At 32.0% G+C, this 20,228-nt stretch overlaps 1 protein-coding gene across 1 annotated transcript in view; it reads left to right on the top strand.

The window, feature by feature from the left end:
* Positions 1 to 9,043: 9,043 nt before the first annotated feature.
* LOC145243901 (uncharacterized) overlaps positions 9,044 to 20,228 on the top strand; it is a 35,886-nt gene continuing 24,701 nt past the window's right edge. The window contains exon 1 of the mRNA XM_080107007.1: positions 9,044 to 9,352. Coding sequence (XP_079963133.1) covers positions 9,250 to 9,352 — 103 coding nt within the window. The 5' untranslated portion in view covers positions 9,044 to 9,249. The remainder of the gene's footprint in view (positions 9,353 to 20,228) is intronic.

Genomic DNA, 20,228 nt, shown 5'->3' with positions numbered 1-20,228 from the left:
AAGTTTTGGACACGCATTTCGAGAACACGTGAAAGAAGACATGTTTTAACATGTGTATGACGTCATGGAAAATGAAGTTCTAGATATAGTTAGAAACTTGAGAGAAACTGGAGGAGAAACTGGGGGAGAGTCAGAGAGAGAGTCTGAGGACGACAGACGACAGTCCAGTTGGGATTCGTACGTCTAGAAGCGAGACGGTCACTTTTGAAACTTATAAACGTCGTCTTTGTGTTGTAATTCTACCAAAATGTAAAGTGAAAATTGTCATTATATGTCTTGTATAACATGTGGTTTAGAATGTCTTGACATACCCATCTTACATACACATATGAACACTAAGACTGTCTGAAGACTGTCTCCTCATTCTATTACACATCTAAGTATAAAAGTTTTAATATATATGAATCGTCATAAAACGAACAATCTCTCTAAGACACAACATCCCTCTTACAACATCTCCAAGTCTCTCAACAACAATCTCTTACAACAACATCTCTCTCTCTCTCTCTAAGACTCTCTTTTAATGAAACCCCTATATAACAAATGCATGGAATGATATTTTAACAAGCTGTAAAATTATTTTTAAGTCAACTACTAAATAAAAAATAGGACTATAATATTACTATAAAACGTACTAAATCATATCATAGAGGCCAATCCAAGAAGGGGAAATAAAGTGTATCACTGTATCGCAGCTCTTTAGTGTGGCAAGACAAGCAATGAGCCTGTCTTTATTTTATCGTTATGGCAAGTGCTCCTCTAAACTCCAATCTCTGATCCCTCCTCGCCAATCTTTCACGATAAACACCCGCCTAGCTGAAACCACTCTCAAAAAATTTTCCCACTCCTTATCTGTGCCAAAATCAAAACGTAGATTCCATGAACAAACCTTCTTTCTGAGAAGTGCACGCATGTGGAACTCTGTTCCGGTTTCCTGTTTCCCGCCTGACTACAACCTGGATGTCTTCAAGTCCAATGTAAACAAATTCCTGATGAACCGCCTCCTTAAGTAAGACACTTTATCAAATCTCCAACACTAACGTACTGTACACACAATAACCCTTATCCCCGAGTGGCTTCCGGGCCTTGATAAATGATGACTACCTTGTAAAAAAAGAAAAGAAAAGGGAAGTACTGTATGACTAGTTTTAAATTCCTGTCCGGATAAGTCCGAATTCTTCAATGGAGGTATCCTCGAATTCGAGGCCAGTAATACCAGTGGGTCAAAAGTCACCACGGCAAGGCTTGAGTAAGAAAAGACTCAGAAAAAAAGATTATGTTCAGACCCTAAGAAGAAAAGATATGAAAGCTAAACTTCATGGAAAAATTTACCTCTGTGGTGGTGGTGTTGGGGCTGTGATGTAATGAATATAAGTACATCCGGGTCTTTCCTCCTGCAATACTGTGATTGGCTGGTTAAGCCATAAATGCCGGTTGGTAGAGACATTCTGGGAGAGACGTCGAAAGGTACATAGGCTTCACGCTAAGAACTTCCGCTTCGACTACGACACTCATTCAAACTACGACATACCCAGCTTATTACTCAAGCAAGACTGCTCAGCTGCTTCAAACAATATAATCTCTTTTCCGAGATCATATAAAAAATAATAAAAATAAAGATCATACAAAAACATTTTATTCATATAAATAAATCATTCTTCCATAATCCAATCTTTTCCTGGTTGAGTTCTTGATTCTCAGTACATAAATCTAATATCTAAACGGTTATATGTCTGTATGTCGGTCGGTTTGTATACTGGTCTGTCTGTCTCCATATTTTCAAATTCCATCTCATTCGAAACTAAAACGGGGCCTCAAATGATTGGATTTTTACGACCGTTCTTTTATGGGTCTTTAGCTGGTTAAAATAGTTTTTAAGGGGTCAAAAATAGGTCAAAATTGAAAAAAAAAATCGTTATACATTTTGTACATTCATCTTAGTTTATTTTCATACGCATGTCACGTTGGTACAATGGTAACGTAATCAGCTTTGAATGCTACAGCTTTGCTTTCGGTTTCGATTCTAGCTGATGGCACCCAAATACTTTCGTTTTACTTTTTGAATCACGACTCTATAATAAATAAATACGAAATCTGGAGAAATCAAAATATCATATTTAAACGTTATTTACGACCGGGCAAAGCCGGGCGCCCCTTCCCCACTAGTATTAGATAAGACATATCTACACAGAATCTGTTAATGTTGGAAACGAGAAAGATGGCATAAAGTATCACAACGCTTACCAATGTTTCAAAAGATTAATAAGTTAAAATTATGTAACAATTTAAACGTACGATTTATCATGCATTTTATTTTATTTTTTTCTCAATATTTAAACATCAGTATTATGGATGTAATAACGCGCGCGCGTGTCTGTGTGTGTGTATGTGTGTATGTGTGTGTGTGTGTGTGTGTGTGTTTATTAATATAAATAACGCTAGTCGATATGAAAGCTGTTTTTCACCTTGAACAGCTTGTAACTTCACATATAATTTTGCGGCACACCAGTAATTATTGCGCGGTACATTGATATGCCATGGCATGGTTGGTGGGAACTGCTATTCTATGAACATATAAAAACAAATAAATAAAAAATGAATATTGTGTAGAAACATCGACTTTTCTTTGGATAAAAATCTGAACACGAAATTTTTTATTTCAGCCAATAAAAAGAAGGGAAAGCATGACTCCACACACACACACACACACACACACACACACACACACACACACACACACACACACACACACACAAAAAAAAAAAAAAAAAAAAAAAAAACGTTCAAATTTATTTCTGGAAGCTGATCAAATTCAAATGCCCCAACTCCCATATAGGTCATAGCCAAACTTGTCGAAAGGGAAGCAAGCAACTACTCTTTTCCTGACGACTCGACGGGGAAGGGGGAGTGCGACAAGAATTACTACAAACTTCACATAGTCACACGGACTTCTACAAATTAACAGCAACGAGGGAGTGACTGTTGCTCCATGGCTAACAACACGAACCGAAAACCTGGGTGTGCCAAGTTCGAATTCAGTTGGTTCCACGTTGGCAACCTTCATGTGACCCCCTCACATAAGTAGAAAATATATCGGGGAAACTAATGCCAACAATAACCAACAAAAATTATGTTCAACAACAACCAACAGTAACAAGTTAACAGTCACATATCAATACATCGTCAACCATTCACATTATTCCATGAATCCAACCAATAGGGAGATAAGGATTGCTGACAATCTGGTGTTTCAAGTTCGAATCCAGTTCATTTCACACGGATGTTAGTAACATTTAGTACGGCACAATCACGTTGACACATCGGTTCTCGCCAGATCACCGAAGTTAAGCAAAACCTGGACAGTACCAGATGGGTGACCATTTGGGAAGACTAGGCGCTGTATGTACCTTCTGGGAAGGTTTGGTGTGGGGGCAACACCCTCACCCTGTAAAAAGAACTCCTCGCTACAAAAGCATCTACAAAGTTGTATATGGCCTATGCCCCTCCAGGGGCTCAAGGGCTGTGTATGTGTGCTAGTAGCGTTTACGTGATCCTTCAAAGTAAGTACTAGATATCTTTCTAGAAAGAATTCTAACTAGAAAGATATCGTGGAAAATAATGCCAACAATAATCATCTGATTCATTCGAAATGAATGTATGAATGACAGCAGCCAAAATTCATATATTTTATGACCTTATCATTTATAATACAAGTTCAGTATAAAAGAAAAATTTTTAAATTTGTTATTTTTCCTTAACGGACTCGAAATTTTATTGAATTTCGTTTGAAAATAATCGGCAAGTGATTTTTGCTTCATTCACATTAAGAATGATTGCCTTCGTGCCAACATTTCGTGACGTTTTAAATTGTAAATATTGCCAGACGACAATTTAAAGGTTTTAGCGGTATTTCCTTAAATGAGAAATAGATTTTGACCCGTCAACATTTTGATTTTTCAACCTCGTGAATACAGTTTTCGTATGCTATGAAAATTGTGTTTACGTAAATTAATTATTTTCTTTTTATGATAACTCGAATGTTGAGAAGATATCAGAATGCAATTTATTTCATCCTTTAAAATACCTTTAAAATATAGGAGACATGAGACAATTGATCTCTCTGTTATGTAAAATAGTTACCTTTTGGGTTATAGACGAAGTGCATAAGGTTAAACCACAGCATCTCTCTCTCTCTCTCTCTCTCCCTCTCTCTCTCCCCTCTCTTGCTCTCCCTCCCTCCCTCTCTCTCTTTCTCTTTCTTCTCGGCTCTCGCTGACAAAATCTACTCTGTTAGGACACAACTTCGCACGGGGTTTTGGCCCTATGCCCAAAAGAAGACAAAGAAGCCAACATGGCTACCGCCAAACTTAAACTTCAACCACACGATAACTTCTACGTCATAGCATTTCAAATGAAGAATCTATTTCATCAATAATTGGGCGAATAACAAGCGAAATAGGCGAGATATTCTAAAGGTTTCTATAGTACAATTGCACCATCTAAATGTGTATTGTACTTTTAACCATTTTTCCTCCGCGAATTTAATCACAGTATTGACCTTTTCACTGAAGTCATCATTTACTTTAAATGTTTGTTTGAAAATAAACAAATGAAAGAAATCAAACAAAATATTTCACAATCGTTTATTATTGACATCTTTTATTGGTCATTATTTTGATATGTATTAATACTAACCTATATTATGTACCGGAATCATTAACAGTTACTATTATTGGCCAGTCTTATCGACTTGCATTATGATTGACCTGACTATTATTACATGCATGTATTATTATGGACCAATATTATGGACTCTGAGCATTGTGGTTGATATGCACTTGTATTATATGTAACGGTTTTTATCCTCAGACAAAAAATGTTCATTTCTCGCCCATGAGAAAGTTTATGGGGTCAGTTTTAGATATTTTTGAGGTCTAAATTGGGGCGAAGAACCACAGGAATAAGCTGGCCTCAGAGAAAAACTTTCATTGAAAAAGGTTCACAGAGTTTAAAATTAGATGTGAGAATACGATAAATAAATTATAATTAGATGTGAGAAATTATAATTAGAGAATACGATAAATAATACGATAAAGAAATTATAATTAGAGAATACGATGAATAAATTATAATTAGATGTGAGAATACGATAAATAAAACAAAATTATGAGTTCAGAAGGCATATATTCACAAAAGAGATATTTCATATACGTTTAAAATGGGAGTTTACAGCAATAGGAAAAACATAGCCTTTTCGTAAATATTTTTAGAGTTTTTGTAAAAACATGGGAGAATTCATTATCGAAGAAGCCAGAGTCGATAGTTTAAGAGCCGTGCATCACAACGATCAGAAATCATAATAAAAATGTCTCCGCTCAATTATATTTCTTTAAAAGTTTTTAACAAAGTCCATGTTCATTGTTTTTCACACTAGAAAGAAAATTCCGTGATAAGCATTAGTAATATTTTAATGGATGAGTTGGTTTATAATGAACAGACGATACCAAAGGATTTAAGCAGTCATTGTGTGTGTGTGTGTGTGTGTGTGTGTGTGTGTGTGTGTGTGTGTGTGTGTGCGTGCGCGTGCGCGTGCACGTGTGTGTGTGTCGCGGTGTGAGTATGCGAGTGACAGGTTATGATTACGTGAGTTGAGGATTGTGGCCATTAAACTGAGACGTATTTTAGCACTGCCTGAAATATTTCGATCTCAGCTGTTTGTTAAAAGAAAATCTGGCTTTTAAAAGGATTTAGGTGGCTCCCAGAAAAAAAACCAAAAAACATCCGCAGTATATTTCAGAAAGTTATCTAATTGGTCCAAAATAAAATTATTAGTTTTCATTAATTTAAACCTGTGCGAATTCAATGCGCAGAAATGAGCTTACACATTTTGATTTTGGACGCCAAAGGGTAAATTTCGGTGCTACATATTTCGCCGCCCAGAAGACGTATTTGTAATTTTACATAAGCAAATCCACAGATCTAGCTTCTTCCGGTTGCGCTGAAATCTATCTTGATTGTTCATTTCCTGTTCATTTTGGGGTCCATATTAAAAAAAAAAAAAAATAGATCCCGTGAGCAAAGGCTTTCCGCTTTTGGAACGTATTACTCCGGGACTGCTTCTTTGCTGATTACACTTGGTTGTCTTCAAATCAAATGTCATATATATATATATATATATATATATATATATATATATATATATATATATATATATATATATATGATTTGAGGTTGCTATTTTCCAAAGGTAGGGTAACCAGTCAAATATAACGAAGTTCAATCAAGAGTGCTCAATACAGAAGTAGAACAGGTTACATTTGTCTTTACATAAGCAGTAGTTTGTTGCTACACAGTCATGAGCATGTATCGGTCTACTAGCATTTACTAACTTGAGACTAAATTCTAAAGATTTAGAATTCCGTTTTCGAAAATAAGGGTTGTTGCCTGATGAGGTCTCTAGTTAGTAAATACTAGTAGACCGAAACATGCTCATGACTGTGTAGCAACAAACTACTGCTTATGTAAAGACAAATATATATATATATATATATATATATATATATATAAAGCTGAACGTCTGTGTGTGTGTCTGTCTGGTCACGAATAGGCTCCTATATGGTTGACTATTTTAATAAACTGATTCCATATAATGATAAAAAGATGTATCGAGGATCAGGAATGGGTATGTTTGATCTGGCAGAACGGTGGTTCATAAAAATTGTGGGGTCTGCGTTCGCGCCTGGACCCCAAAGTATGGAAATAAAAAATGAAAAAAAACAACATTTACAAGTGTTTTTGATATAGATGTACATAAGAATACTTTGATAAGTATGTTTCAACTTAAATAGGGATGGTATAGTAAAATTGTGGGGTCTGCATTCGCGCCTGTACTCCATGGAAATATGGCACAAACATTAACAAATTTTTTCATATCTATTTGCGTAAGTATACTTTGATAATTATGTTTCAGTTTGAAGAAATATGGTATAATAAAATTATTGGGTGTTCGTTCGCGCCTGATCTCCATAGAATGTAAATATGTCACAAAGTTTAACAAGGTTTTTTAAAAGGGGTGAGGGTCCACAATAACACCTTCACTTTAATCTTAATTCACGTTAGCTGTTATTTATTTTTTTAGTTGAATCATATTGTGTCCAATAAATTCACCTCATGAATTCACCTTCTTATTAAAGTGAAAGCCTCCCCCCAAAAGTCGGAACTTTAGACAATTCTCGACACAAATTTTGCATAACTCTGTTTTTTTCCTGCTCCATTTGCACGTGCCACTCTTTCGAAAATAGATAAATAATACAAAAATAAGAACGTTACTTGTTATCGTGTCAAAAGAAGGAAAAAATCCTGCTCGCGTGATTACGTGTCTTTTTAAAACATTTACATAACCTTTTTACTTTTATTTATATATCTGTTTAAGTTTTTTTTGTCAGTATACTAGAAGGAATTCAGTTGACTGCAATCCTTTCTGCGTGTTCTTTACATTACAATAGTACAATCCTGAATCCGACGACGCAATACTACACCGTTCAATACTGTAAAACTAAAACGAAGCTGTTCTGCTTGAAAAGGGTGCCATTTTCTTCTTATTCATATTTATATCGATTCTTTGCTTTAAAAAGCTAAAGTAATTACGTGTTTACTTTTTAATATCCCATTTTGCTCTTTCGGATTATTTTACTAAAGTAAAAGTTTTCCAAACTGTTTTTGTTTGTTTGTTTTTCGATATTTCGTCGATATTATTTAGTAAGAGTGTTTAGCAGAAAATCCAACAAACGGCTACCCGGAAAAATAAATATACAAGAAATAAATGTTACTATAGTCAATAAAAGTTCAGTCCATGTTTTTTTGTTTTTGTTTTGAAATAGTTTTTAATACTCTTTACTTGAAATAATTTCAGCGAACCGAAATTAAAACGAAATTTGAGGCGATAACTACTTGAATAAATTTTTATATAAACTACACATGCCATAATCGAATATTCCTCAGGCACAAAATAACGGAAAACATTAAAATACGTTTATAAATATTGCTTGCGTTGACAGAACTCTCTTAAATTGTAAACATAGAATGCTCAGGTGCCCCTCCTTCAAATTGAAAACGGGCTCTCCATTTCAAAGTCACTGCCATTTTTATTTTTTTTAAACCGGTTCGTGAATTAAAATAAATTTTTTTTTTTACAAACTACTTAAAAATACAAACTAATGAAATTTTCTACCATAAAAGTAACTTTTATTGACTATGATAACATTTATTTCTTTTATATTTATATTATTATATATATAACATTTTCTCTTTGTAAGGAAACATCATTTTGTTGGTAACTCTTGGCTACGAATGGAAACAAATCGAGGAAGTCGTTTGTTTTTAAACTAAGAAAATCTAATTTTTTTATATAGCGCGACACTATTTTTTATCCGTTATCAGTCTTGTACTATATATATATATATATATATATATATATATATATATATATATATATATATATATATATATATATGTATATATATATATATATATATATGGAAAGAGAGAGAGAGAGAGAGAGAGAGAGAGAGAGAGAGAGAAAAAGAGAGAGAGAGGTTTCTTTTAAATCGCTAAAAATCCCTAAAAATGGCAAGTTTTGATTTTCTCAGCAAAATATTTACTTAATCAATTTACGTGTTTTTTGGAATATTGCATCTTTGTTACTAGGCTAGTACGTACATCTTAAAGATTTATTCGTTTATTTACATTTTATTTTTAATTAAGTCGAATTATAAATAAGAACCAAAAGTGATGTTAGTTGCGGTTATCTTAAAAGTGTCCGTTTGGTATTTATTTAATATTATAGAAAACGTGACAGACAAATTGACAGATTTAGTGTTTCAAAAATGCGAACAGGATCCCTGTTTTTATTTATTTTTTATTTTTTTATCCTAAATAAAATAAATAAATATAAGTGAAACAATAAAGTTTTGCGCGGAAGTTGCCACTTACGCTAGTGTCATGTGCTGTTAAATTTATTTATTTATTTATGTATAAATCTCATTTGACTCATTGAGTTAAGCCATCAGTCTGCGCCAGAAACCTGCGGCAGCAGTCATCGCCTATCACAACCTTCTTTTGTAAAACGTGTTTGTTATTATTATTTTTTTTTTTTTTGAAGTTTCCCAGCCGCCTGGCATTCATTTAGACACACGCTGAACGCTTAGAACCTCACATAATCGCAGAACGACGACAAAGACAAGCCGAACCATGCGAACGGTTATAGCTGTGGTTACCTTCTGCCTGGCTTTTGCCCAAGGGTTTTTTTTCGATCGGAGGGACGCAGATGAAATCGAACAAATAGCGCAAACAGGTAATTTAAAAAGTTTCATAAAAAAGCTTTTAGCGGAGCTACTTCGGAATGAAATCCGCATTTTTTTCCTTTTTTTTCTTTTTTCTTTTCTTTTCTTTCGTTTTTTTCCCCCAAGAATTACAGATGATTATCAATTAGCACATTTATATCGCCAATAGAAGTTAAGAAAATTCGTTATTATGTTTCCAACTTGAAAGTTATTAAATAAAAAGAGACTGTCCTTATTTTGAACCTATACACATGTGTGCGTGCGTGTAAGACCAAATCACAATATCCAATAAAATATCGATTTAGAATAACAATTCATACATTGTTTTTAAATAAATAGAAATAAAATAATTATACATGTGTGTGTACATATATATGAATGTATTATATATATATATATATATATATATATATATATATATATATATATATATATATATATATATATATATGAGTATGCACATGTACATAAATATGTATATATCTCAAGGATTGTAGAAGCGAAAGGCGAATGTTTATTTAACAGACATTTGATTAGACGAGCGCCGAATGGTTTAGAACTGGCGACTATCAACGCGATGGTTGTAGGTTCAATCTACGGCTAGTCTAATCGCAAAGATAAGTTGTGATACAACGAAACAGTACTATAGGTGGATGACTATATATTAAGCCCCTCCCCTCTTTGGATAGAGCACTGTCATAAATGTATCTCACCCGCTGCTTATTTAGCTATAAACGAGGCTCGATGATTGTTTGTAAACAAACTAGCCGCTCGAGCACTGTAAAAGCATGGGCGAATGTTTGTTTAATAGACATTTGATGAGCCGTTCACAAGCACCGATAACTACTGGACTATGCATCGGTGCTCGTGAACGTCTCATCATATATATATATATATATATATATATATATATATATATATATATATATATATATATATTAGCAAAAGTACCCGTCGTTGAATGCGTTCAAAAACAGCGTACAGAAAATTGACTCTGATTTATGAAAGTACGATAGGTATGAAAAGGAAGGGTTGTAAAGAGATAGCTTCGAATTTGGGGGTATCAAAAGCAAAATATGATGAAAGTAAAAATAAAATAGATAAACCCCATAATTTATTATACCATACCTGTTCACACTGAAACACTTATCACAATATTCTGTGGATCTATATTAAAAAACCTTGTTAAACTTTGTGACATATTTCCATTCTATGGAGGTCAGGCGCGAACGAACACCCCATAATTTTTTATTATACCATATTTCTTCAAACTGAAACATAATTATCAAAGTATACTTACGCAAATAGATATGAAAAGTCTTTATTAAAGTTTGTGCCTATTTCCATTCTATGGAGGACAGGCGCGAACGCAGATCCCACAATTTTATTATACCATCGCTATTTAAGTTAAAACATACTTATCAAACTATTCTTATGTAGATGTATATCAAAAGTCCTTGTAAACATTTTTTTTTAATTTTTTATTTCCATACTTTGTGGACCAGGCGCGAACGCAGACTCCACAATTGTAATGAACCACTGTTCTGCCAGATCAAACATACCCATTCTTGTGTCTCGATACATCTTCTATCATTATATGGAATCAGTTTTTTAAAATAGTCAACCATATAGGAGCCTATTCGTGACCAGACACACATACACACACAGACATTCAGCTTTATATATATATATATATATATATATATATATATATATATATATATATATATATATATATGCGTATTATGTATGCTACATGTACGTATGCTTATATATATATGCTTTTATATACGTATGTACTTATTTATATATATATATATATATGCGCTCACATATGTATGTATGTATATACATATACGTATATATTTATATATGTACACACATGCATATATATATATACATATGCGTATATATGTGTGTGTATGTGTGTGTATGTGTGTGCGCATATATATATATATATATATATATATATATATATATATATTTCAATTATAAAATATATAGTTTAAAATTTATATATAATTATAATTTAAATTTTCCAAAAGGCACGACCAATTAAGCTCAATGAAAACGTCTTTACACTTCCAGAGCATATATATTAGGGGTTAACATTCCAAATCCAAATATATATATATACACACTTTTTCTTTCTTTATTATGAAAGAAAAACTATAAATACACATTTTGCATTGGAATATTACTTGTGTATATATATATATTATATACCTATATATATTTCCGTATTCCTTTGGTGTGTAGTGATATTCATATTAAAAACCCCAATTTTTCTATTTATTTAAAAAGAAAATACAATTGTATTATATATGAGTTATCGAATTGCATTCATTAGCAAAAGATCTAACTAATTTGCATATTCTTTTAAACATTCATTTTTAATTAATTCCCTATTAATTTTTTCAGTTTTCTTATAGGGTGATCACCTTTAGTTAACTATTACGGGCAATTATATTCATGCAGATATTCTACATGATTTATACTTGCGAAATATTTGCGTAAAAAGCTTACAATGAACACAAAATCATTTCCATATATATTTATGTATACGTATATATTTTTGTTTCATCTATCTATCTATCTATCTATCTATCTATCTATCTATCTATCTATAAAAGTGAACGTGTCTGTCTGTGTGTCTGTGTGTCTGTGTGTCTGTCTGTCTGTGTACATTTCCCTACGCAATAACTCTGTCAATTTTTAGTCTATAGACTCGAAATTTGAAATACCGGGTACTGAGATTTGGGAAAATCGATATGACGGGTGTCAGCCAGAAATTTGGCTGTTAAGGGGTCAAATTTCAACGATTTGACCTTTAAGAACTCTACCAAACTCCTCCGACAATTTTGGGTCTAGACACTTGAAATTTTAGATATAGGTTCCTTGAACCTGGATCTAACTTAATAAAGTAATTTGAGCCCGAAACTATAAATTTTAAGGGGTCATAATAGGGGTCAAATTAAAAAAAAAATTACTCTTTTTTTTTTTTTGCTCAGCATACACCTCCAAACACCCGGGCAACGCCGGGCTGAAATGCTAGTATATATATATATATATATATATATATATATATATATATATATATATATATATATATATATATATGAAATATCTGGTCTTTTTTTCTGGTAGTGGCAAATGAATAGGGCTGTGACAACAGCATATTCTTTTCCTTGTTTTGATTCTCAGGTATATATTCATTGATATCTTATATGTTTTTATGTAGAGTGATGTGGTTCTCGGTTGATTAACTGTGTCTAATTGTGTCGGATATATACTCGAGAGTCAAAACAATGGAAAGAATATGCTGTTGTCACAGCTCTACTAACGAAATAGTTTATTGTTTATAAATTATATTAATAAAGTTCCGACTTATAATTACTTTTAAAAGTCTTACAAATCGAACCTTAATTCAATGGTTTGATCGTTAATGTTTTTTAAAAAAATATTTTAAATATTTCTATACAATATGAACTTTGAACATGTTTTTTATGTTTTATATGAAAATATAAGTTATGAGGTAATTTAGCAAATTGAAAGCAAAACAATGAAAAGTTTTAAACTTATATAATTGACAAAATACTGCAAGTTGGAAATGCTTTCAATTAAAGTACAAATTTATAGACGTTAAAAATAAAATTAGAATAAAAAAAAATAGATAAAAATAAATAAAATAAAAATAGAATAAAAAAGTAAATAAGAATAAAAAAAATAAAGAAAAAATAAAAAGACTCACGTATAAGTCAGTAAGGAAAGCTATTTTTTAATTGATTGATTTAATTTAAAAAAAATATTGATTGATTTTATTTAAAAAAATTGATTGATTTAATTTTTTTAAAAATTGATTGATTTAATTTTTTTTAATTGATTGATTAAATTTTTAAAAAAATCATTGATTGATTTAATTTTAAAAAAAAAACATTGATTGATTTAATTGTTTTTAAAAAATTGATGGATTTAATTATTTTTAAAAAAATTGATTGATTGATTTTTTTTTGTCCAGAAAGTACATTAAATTAAATCAATCAATTTTTTTTAAAGTAGCTGTCCTTATTTGACGTTGTCCGTGAGTCTTTTTCTTTTCTTTTTTTATTAATTTATTTTTTAAATAGGATTTTGAAAGTTAGATTTAATTTTCACTGTATCGTTTCGTTATTGAAACGTTATACAGTGAATTACGATGCCAATAAAATTTAAGTTTATAAAACTTTTTTTTAAGGTTCTGAAGTTTTTAGATGAGGATTGATTATTCGTATTATTTGGATTCTTCGGACTACTGTTCTCAACTTGAGTGTTATTTGCATAAGGTTTCGGTCGATGTAACTTCTTCAAGTGCATCTTGTCGGAATCGGGAATCGTTTTGCCGAACTTACAAGACCCGTGGTGCAATGGATAGAGTACTTGATAAAAATCCAGTTGTAAAAGCTACATTCTTCTGGAGATTGAAGGTTCGATTCTCACTGACGGCACGAGTAAATACTACCCCTGTGGATTAAATAAAGGGTTATGTTCAAAATTCCATACAGATTCCCGAGTTCGACGGAATGATTCCACAGTTTGAGAGAAAGATTCCCGAGTTCGATAAGATACACTTGAAGAAGGCCGGAGGTAACATCGACCAAAACTTTGTGCAAACCATGCTCAAGTTGCGAACGGTAGTCTGAAGAATCCAAATAATACGATTAAACCTGTTAAAAAATTTATTAATAAAATTAAAATTTTATATCTTATTTTTTTTTTTTAATTAATTGCTTTGCACGTCTCTTTCATTTCAAGGACGAAATATGTTTTATTGCGTAACTAGTCAAAACGCAGTGACTACCTTTATAAAGGTATAAAACCCTGACTGTGCCAATGAATAAACAAGGCATGTCTTATGTAAACCTCTCGAAACATTTACTTTTATTTTTACTTTAAATTTCCATATTTTTTAGGATTATATTCTACTAGCAGGGAGACCCGACGTTATCCGATATTTTGGTAATCAACAAATGTTTCACACCCCCGTATTTTTATAGTCATCGAAATCGGTGGAATCGATCATTTTTAAATCAGTTTGTGACCGATCACGATGCACCGGGAGGGAGCTTCACATGCCTCCCCGCAGTGACTTAATCCACAATATATTATAGTCTACATTGCACTGTAGACAATCTATTATTGATTGTATAAATTATTTTTTATATATAATGGCTTACATTCAAGTTAAAAATGTAAAAGTCAAGTATCATGCTTTCAAATAAAACAGAAACATTCTTTTGATTTTATATGTTGAACCTTTTGGCTTGTGTAGTAATAAAACTTCGCAAATGATGTTAGGCTTTATAAAGTGTTAACTTTGGTCAAAATTGCCTGTTCCTTCTTTCATCAGATATTTTTGATTATCGATTATCGATACTTATCGAAGACATTTCAATACAAAACCTATCTAAGAACACTGCCAGATACATAACGTACATTTGTGTGAAATTTCGTAAAAAGAAAATCGACCCAGCCGTTTCGGAGTTCATAGAGAACGAACTCCCACACACAGAGAGTTTATTTTATATATAATAGTACAGATAAAGATTAGAAACTGTTTATCCAGTTTTTTGGTCCACGTGATAATATTCGCAGACAACCCATCGGCTGTAGTCAATCAAAAGAAAAAGTCACTTTTAAAATTAATCTTTTTGGTTTTAAGCATATTTTATACAACTTTCTTCGCTAAATCATTTAGTTTTTTAGTCACTCACATTCCATGAGCGATGTTTTTGACAAAGGGGAAAAATTGCTGTTTTCTGGATCGGGATCCATCTATTTCATACTTATCGTTAGCTGGTTTTTGGACTTTGAAGTAGCATTTTCTTTTTTATTTTATTTACTTTAACCCTCCAGGCCTTGTTTGAAGCAATTTCCATATAAAGATTTATTCGTAACACTTATCCTCAAGTAGACTTTTGGCCTTGATAAGTTGTGATCCCCTAGTGAATTATGTAATGACCAGACGATATTCTACGTAGTTCAATAAAGCTTTGCAAAAGTCCGATTTTTTTCGGATCGGCATGAATGGCCGTTTTAAAAAAAAATATTATTTTGTACCATATCCCTGTTTATTTGCCTCCTTACGAGGACAGAGTTAGACACAAGGCCAGTATTTTTATGCGTGAATATTCTGGATTTGAAAAACAAATTAATTGCTTCAGTTTAGAAGGAATTCTCTTCATTGATCTAGAAAATATGAAGTGTTGTAGATATAAAAAAAAAAATCAATATTCGAAAGAATGACGAAGTTGATCCATAAAAAAAAATATTAATTAAATTTTTTTAATGGCGGAGGGGGGGGCAACCTTGCGCAGTCATAAAATACGCTGTCATATATTTTAACTCAGATTTCGCCTTCATTATTACAGAACAAATTCTCTATTGAATATTATATATAAATATATGGTACTAATTTCAAAAGTTAAAAAAAAAATCACTTGGGTGCCATCAGATCGAATCGAAATCAAAACATTTAAAGCTTCAACCGCGTTCCCTACCGTTTGAACTATCAACAGATAGATAAGAAAGATATAAAATCAAACCTATGAATGAATTTGCGCATGCGCAAAAGTAATAGGAATATATCGACAAGTTGCAATAAACATTTTGCATTTCAACTTGCTGACATATTACGCGTTATTCATCCATCCAAACAAAAATTTTATTCGTTATAAATCATCCTTGGTGTATGATTACTATTTCCTGTTAATTTCAGTGTCATGTGACCAGTAGTTTAAGAGTTTATCGGTTAAATATTTTCACGCACACATGCACACATCTACTGTTTTATTTATATATAAGATGACTTTTTAGAAACGGCGATTAAACGGTCGGTATTTACCTCTTTCCCACCGTGATGGGATGTAACACAAGATCGGAAAGTGGGAACCCGCGCCCATAAAGGAGGAGCACTCCAGCATTGCAAAAACAATCTGAGTGGCTCCGTCAGCATTTCCCCGTGAGGGAGCCTAAGACAAGCGATAAACTTGCTCCACCCGAAAGCCGGGAGGCCAGGCTTAGGAGAGTGGATCTCCTTAGCCTATGCAGAACATTTGCCTCAGTCCGAGAGCTAAAAGGCTACCGAAATGGCCCAGTTTCTGTCGGACTAATTATCAAGATTGGAACCGCAACTGACGAACTACGAAAGACACCAATTTTGGGGCGATTAAACGACTACAGGTAATAAACAACCTCATACCGATTCTAGACAGTAAAAAAAAAAAAAAAAAAAAAAAAAACGTCTTTCTCTTGGTATGAGTTTCTGGTACTCATTTAAAATTATATTTTATTCTGTAAAAAAAAAAAAAAAATACAGACAATACAGTTAAAATCTTTATGATATATGTACTCGCCACGGACCGAATATGTCATATTCCAAAAATCGCGTAAATTGATCCAGTAGTTCTTTGTTTTTAACCAAGAAAATTTAATTTTATGAGAAAGCCAGAACGGAGCCGGAAACCGCCATTTTGTTCTAGAATTCCAAGGGCGTTAACTCAATTTGACTACCGAGATGTTTTTTATTATTCAAAATAATTACAAAATTATTAATCGTTAAAAATTATAAGTTTTGATATTCTTTATTAAAATTAAACTACTTCATCAATTTTTGGAATATGACATCCTCGTCAAGTGACAAGTGCATATATCATAAAAAAATTTCTGTATTAAAAGAAAAAATAACTGTAACTCTAAATAAGCATCGATTTATTTATTTATTTATTTATTTACTTTTTTATATCAAGGGGTTAAATATACAGACTAGAAACCTGGGTGTGCCAAGTTTGAATCAAGTTTGCTTCACGGAAACATTTTCAGCAAACCCACTCCTGACCTTGTGTATAACCTCTTATGCGGTGAAAAAAAAAAAAAAAAAAACTCTTGGTGTGAAGGCGACACGCTAAGCGGGAGTGGGAAGGGTAGATAGTTTAAATTTGTTTCTGAAGACGAGATGATGAGCTTTACTGCAAAGGCGGACTTCCGATAGACTGTGGAATATTTCTTAGGATTAATTATTAATTCAGGTGGCTTCTAGAGCATGACACCCACATCCAACATCCGTTTAGTAAATGAGGTTAAAGTGTATATTTTCTGCGCTTTTGATTGGTTAAATCAAAATGTATTAACATCCTTATCTAACCACTCTATATATCTTTAAAAGTGATAATGTATGTGAGCACACTTCTTAACTTATATACTCAACGAATTTTTAATCTACTGACTTGAAATTTGGTAAATAGATTATTCAGACATGTGAAAAATTAATAGGTTTTCATCTGGAAAAAAAAGGGCTTATAAACGGTCAACATTGAAAAACTGGTATGTGGGAGTCGTCGGAGTTTCCTCTGTTTGCTAACTGTTTCACGATTGCGCATGCGTGAATGGTTCATATTACAGATTCCTTACGTTAAGTATGACTTAGCTTGAAATCACAATTTAAAAAGCGTGTCACGCTGCCCAAATGGTTATCGTTATTGATTCACTGTCTTTAGGTTTTGGTGTCGATCTCACCTCGAGTATTTTTTTTTTTTTACTTGCAAGAAGTGGGCTGTTTAGAAAAAAAAAACATAATATGCGCTTCTACATGTCACAGTTTCTGTATGTATCAAAAAAGTAATATTTATGCAGAGTTTATGACTGAACAACGCCGGGAGGCCTGCAAGTAGTTGATAGTTTTACAAAAACTATTCGTTTGCTGCCACTGATCGAAAAAGTTCAGAATAGAGATTATAATGCTTAGCCGAATGGATTAAGTCTCTGCTAATCGAGCCAGAGATGTCTCCTGTTGCGGGGTTCAAATCGTTCGACTGGTATTAATTGTGACACCCTGCACTGAAGATTCCCGAAAGGATGAAACACTAGTGTCTGTAGGTATTTAAATATTATAGTAAAAAATAATTATATATATATATATATATATATATATATATATATATATATATATATATATATATATATATATATATAGTTAGGCTACACTATACATATTTTCGATTTCAGAATTTCAAGTAATATTTACGTATAACTTAAAAAAAAAGAAGCGTAGGAACCTGACATTAGCCCAAGTAAACTTTTCTATCAAAACTGCACTTAGAATTTGTCTCATATCGTAAATGATTTACGTAAGAAATGTGTGAATTTGTTTCATTGAATTTTGTCTTCGTTCAAGAGGGATTTTGGGCAAAAAATAATCGTCAAAAAATATTCATCGTCTTTAAAGACAGTAATAAAATCTGTAAGAAATTAAAAAGAAAAGTTTTATTTTCCAAACCTGTAAATAAATATTTTGATTCCACTTGCCGTAAAATACGTTTAAATATATTTAAAATCATGCAGACATTCGCATTTATTAATACAACGACATGACGGCAAAAGTTAAAAAAATAAAATGACATGGTGCCATCAGCTAGAATCGAAACCAAAACATTCAACGTTCCAGCCGCGTTCTCTACCAATGGTGAAATCGAGAGAAACGCCATAAAGTCTAAATATTAACACATTTGAAGAAATGCAATTTATATGCGCATGCGCATTAAGAAGTAAAACTATTTCGACTAGTTTAAATGAACATTTGGATTTCAACTTGCTGTTATGTCTGTATGTTATTTATCAACCCAAGCAAAGATTTTTCTCGTTATAAACCACCCTTGGTGTATAATTACTATTTCCTTTGAATGTCAGTGTAATGTGACCAGTAGTTAAAGAGTTTACCTGTTAAATATTTACACACACACATACACCTACTGTTTTATTTATATAGAGAAGATATATGGCTTTAAATGGCCAAGAAAGTAATTGTTTACATATCTGCGTTGAGCTATGATTTCTTGCTTTTTGTTTAATAAATTAATTTTTTGTTTCTTTTACATTTTCTACCATAGAATTTTACGAGTTTCTGTATTTCCAAATCCGAATATAATATCTTGAAATTATTTTCTAGTTTTGTTTGTTGTTAATGTTATTATTTTTTTTTAATCCAAATAAAATTAAGAAAATTATGAACGTGCCTTTATTCCTTACGAAATTTTAAATTTCGTTTAATCCCCCCCAAAAAAGAATCATACACTTTATAATAATGACTGTTATAAATTGTAAAATCATAGATTTTCATATAATATCAACTTTCATTAATTTCAGTACTTTTCAAATTTTAATTTAATTCAATAAATATTCAGTTAATTAATATTTTATTTTGTGTTATTGTATTACTTTAGTGCATTTTTTTTAAACTTAAAATTATAGGAAACTTTGACATTTTTGGATAGGGTCTAATTGATTTGTCTCCCTTTGATCTGGAAGGTGTTCTTAAAAACTGAAAACAAAAAATTACTAAAAATGCACAAGTGCCAACAATTTTTTATTATCCACGTAATGTTACAATTAAACGATATTTTATCTTGCATAAGAGATTCTGCATGACGCAAGCGGATTTTTTTCTTTTTCCTTATCTACTTAACACATGCGTTCTCAAAAATGTTGTCTTTCTTTCTTTAAAATTAAATTTTAAAAATGTTTTAAATTAATTTTAAGAATGCATTTTACTTTTACAACAAACGATACTCAATTTTAATGTCCCAATGCGGATACTTTCCGGCTGCAAAAAATCATTAGATATTCTTTGACAAAGACAGACTTTCGTTATTCTTGTCATACCCTCATTACATATATACGGGGTACTTTCAATAAGTGTCCAGACTTATTTTGCACAGACATTTGAAATTGTGGTAGACTTTTGAAAATTCAGTATGTTATTGCTATACATCTTATGAAATGACCAGCCAAGTTTTTATGATTTCAGATTCAAATTAACAGCTACAACAGGAATTGGAATACACTCTACTAAAGCCT

The sequence above is a fragment of the Euprymna scolopes genome, chromosome 22, assembly GCF_053919585.1.
Source record: "Euprymna scolopes isolate OS-2025 chromosome 22, ASM5391958v1, whole genome shotgun sequence".
NCBI lineage: Eukaryota > Metazoa > Mollusca > Cephalopoda > Sepiida > Sepiolidae > Euprymna > Euprymna scolopes.
This window is presented reverse-complemented; position numbering and strand designations above follow the sequence as displayed.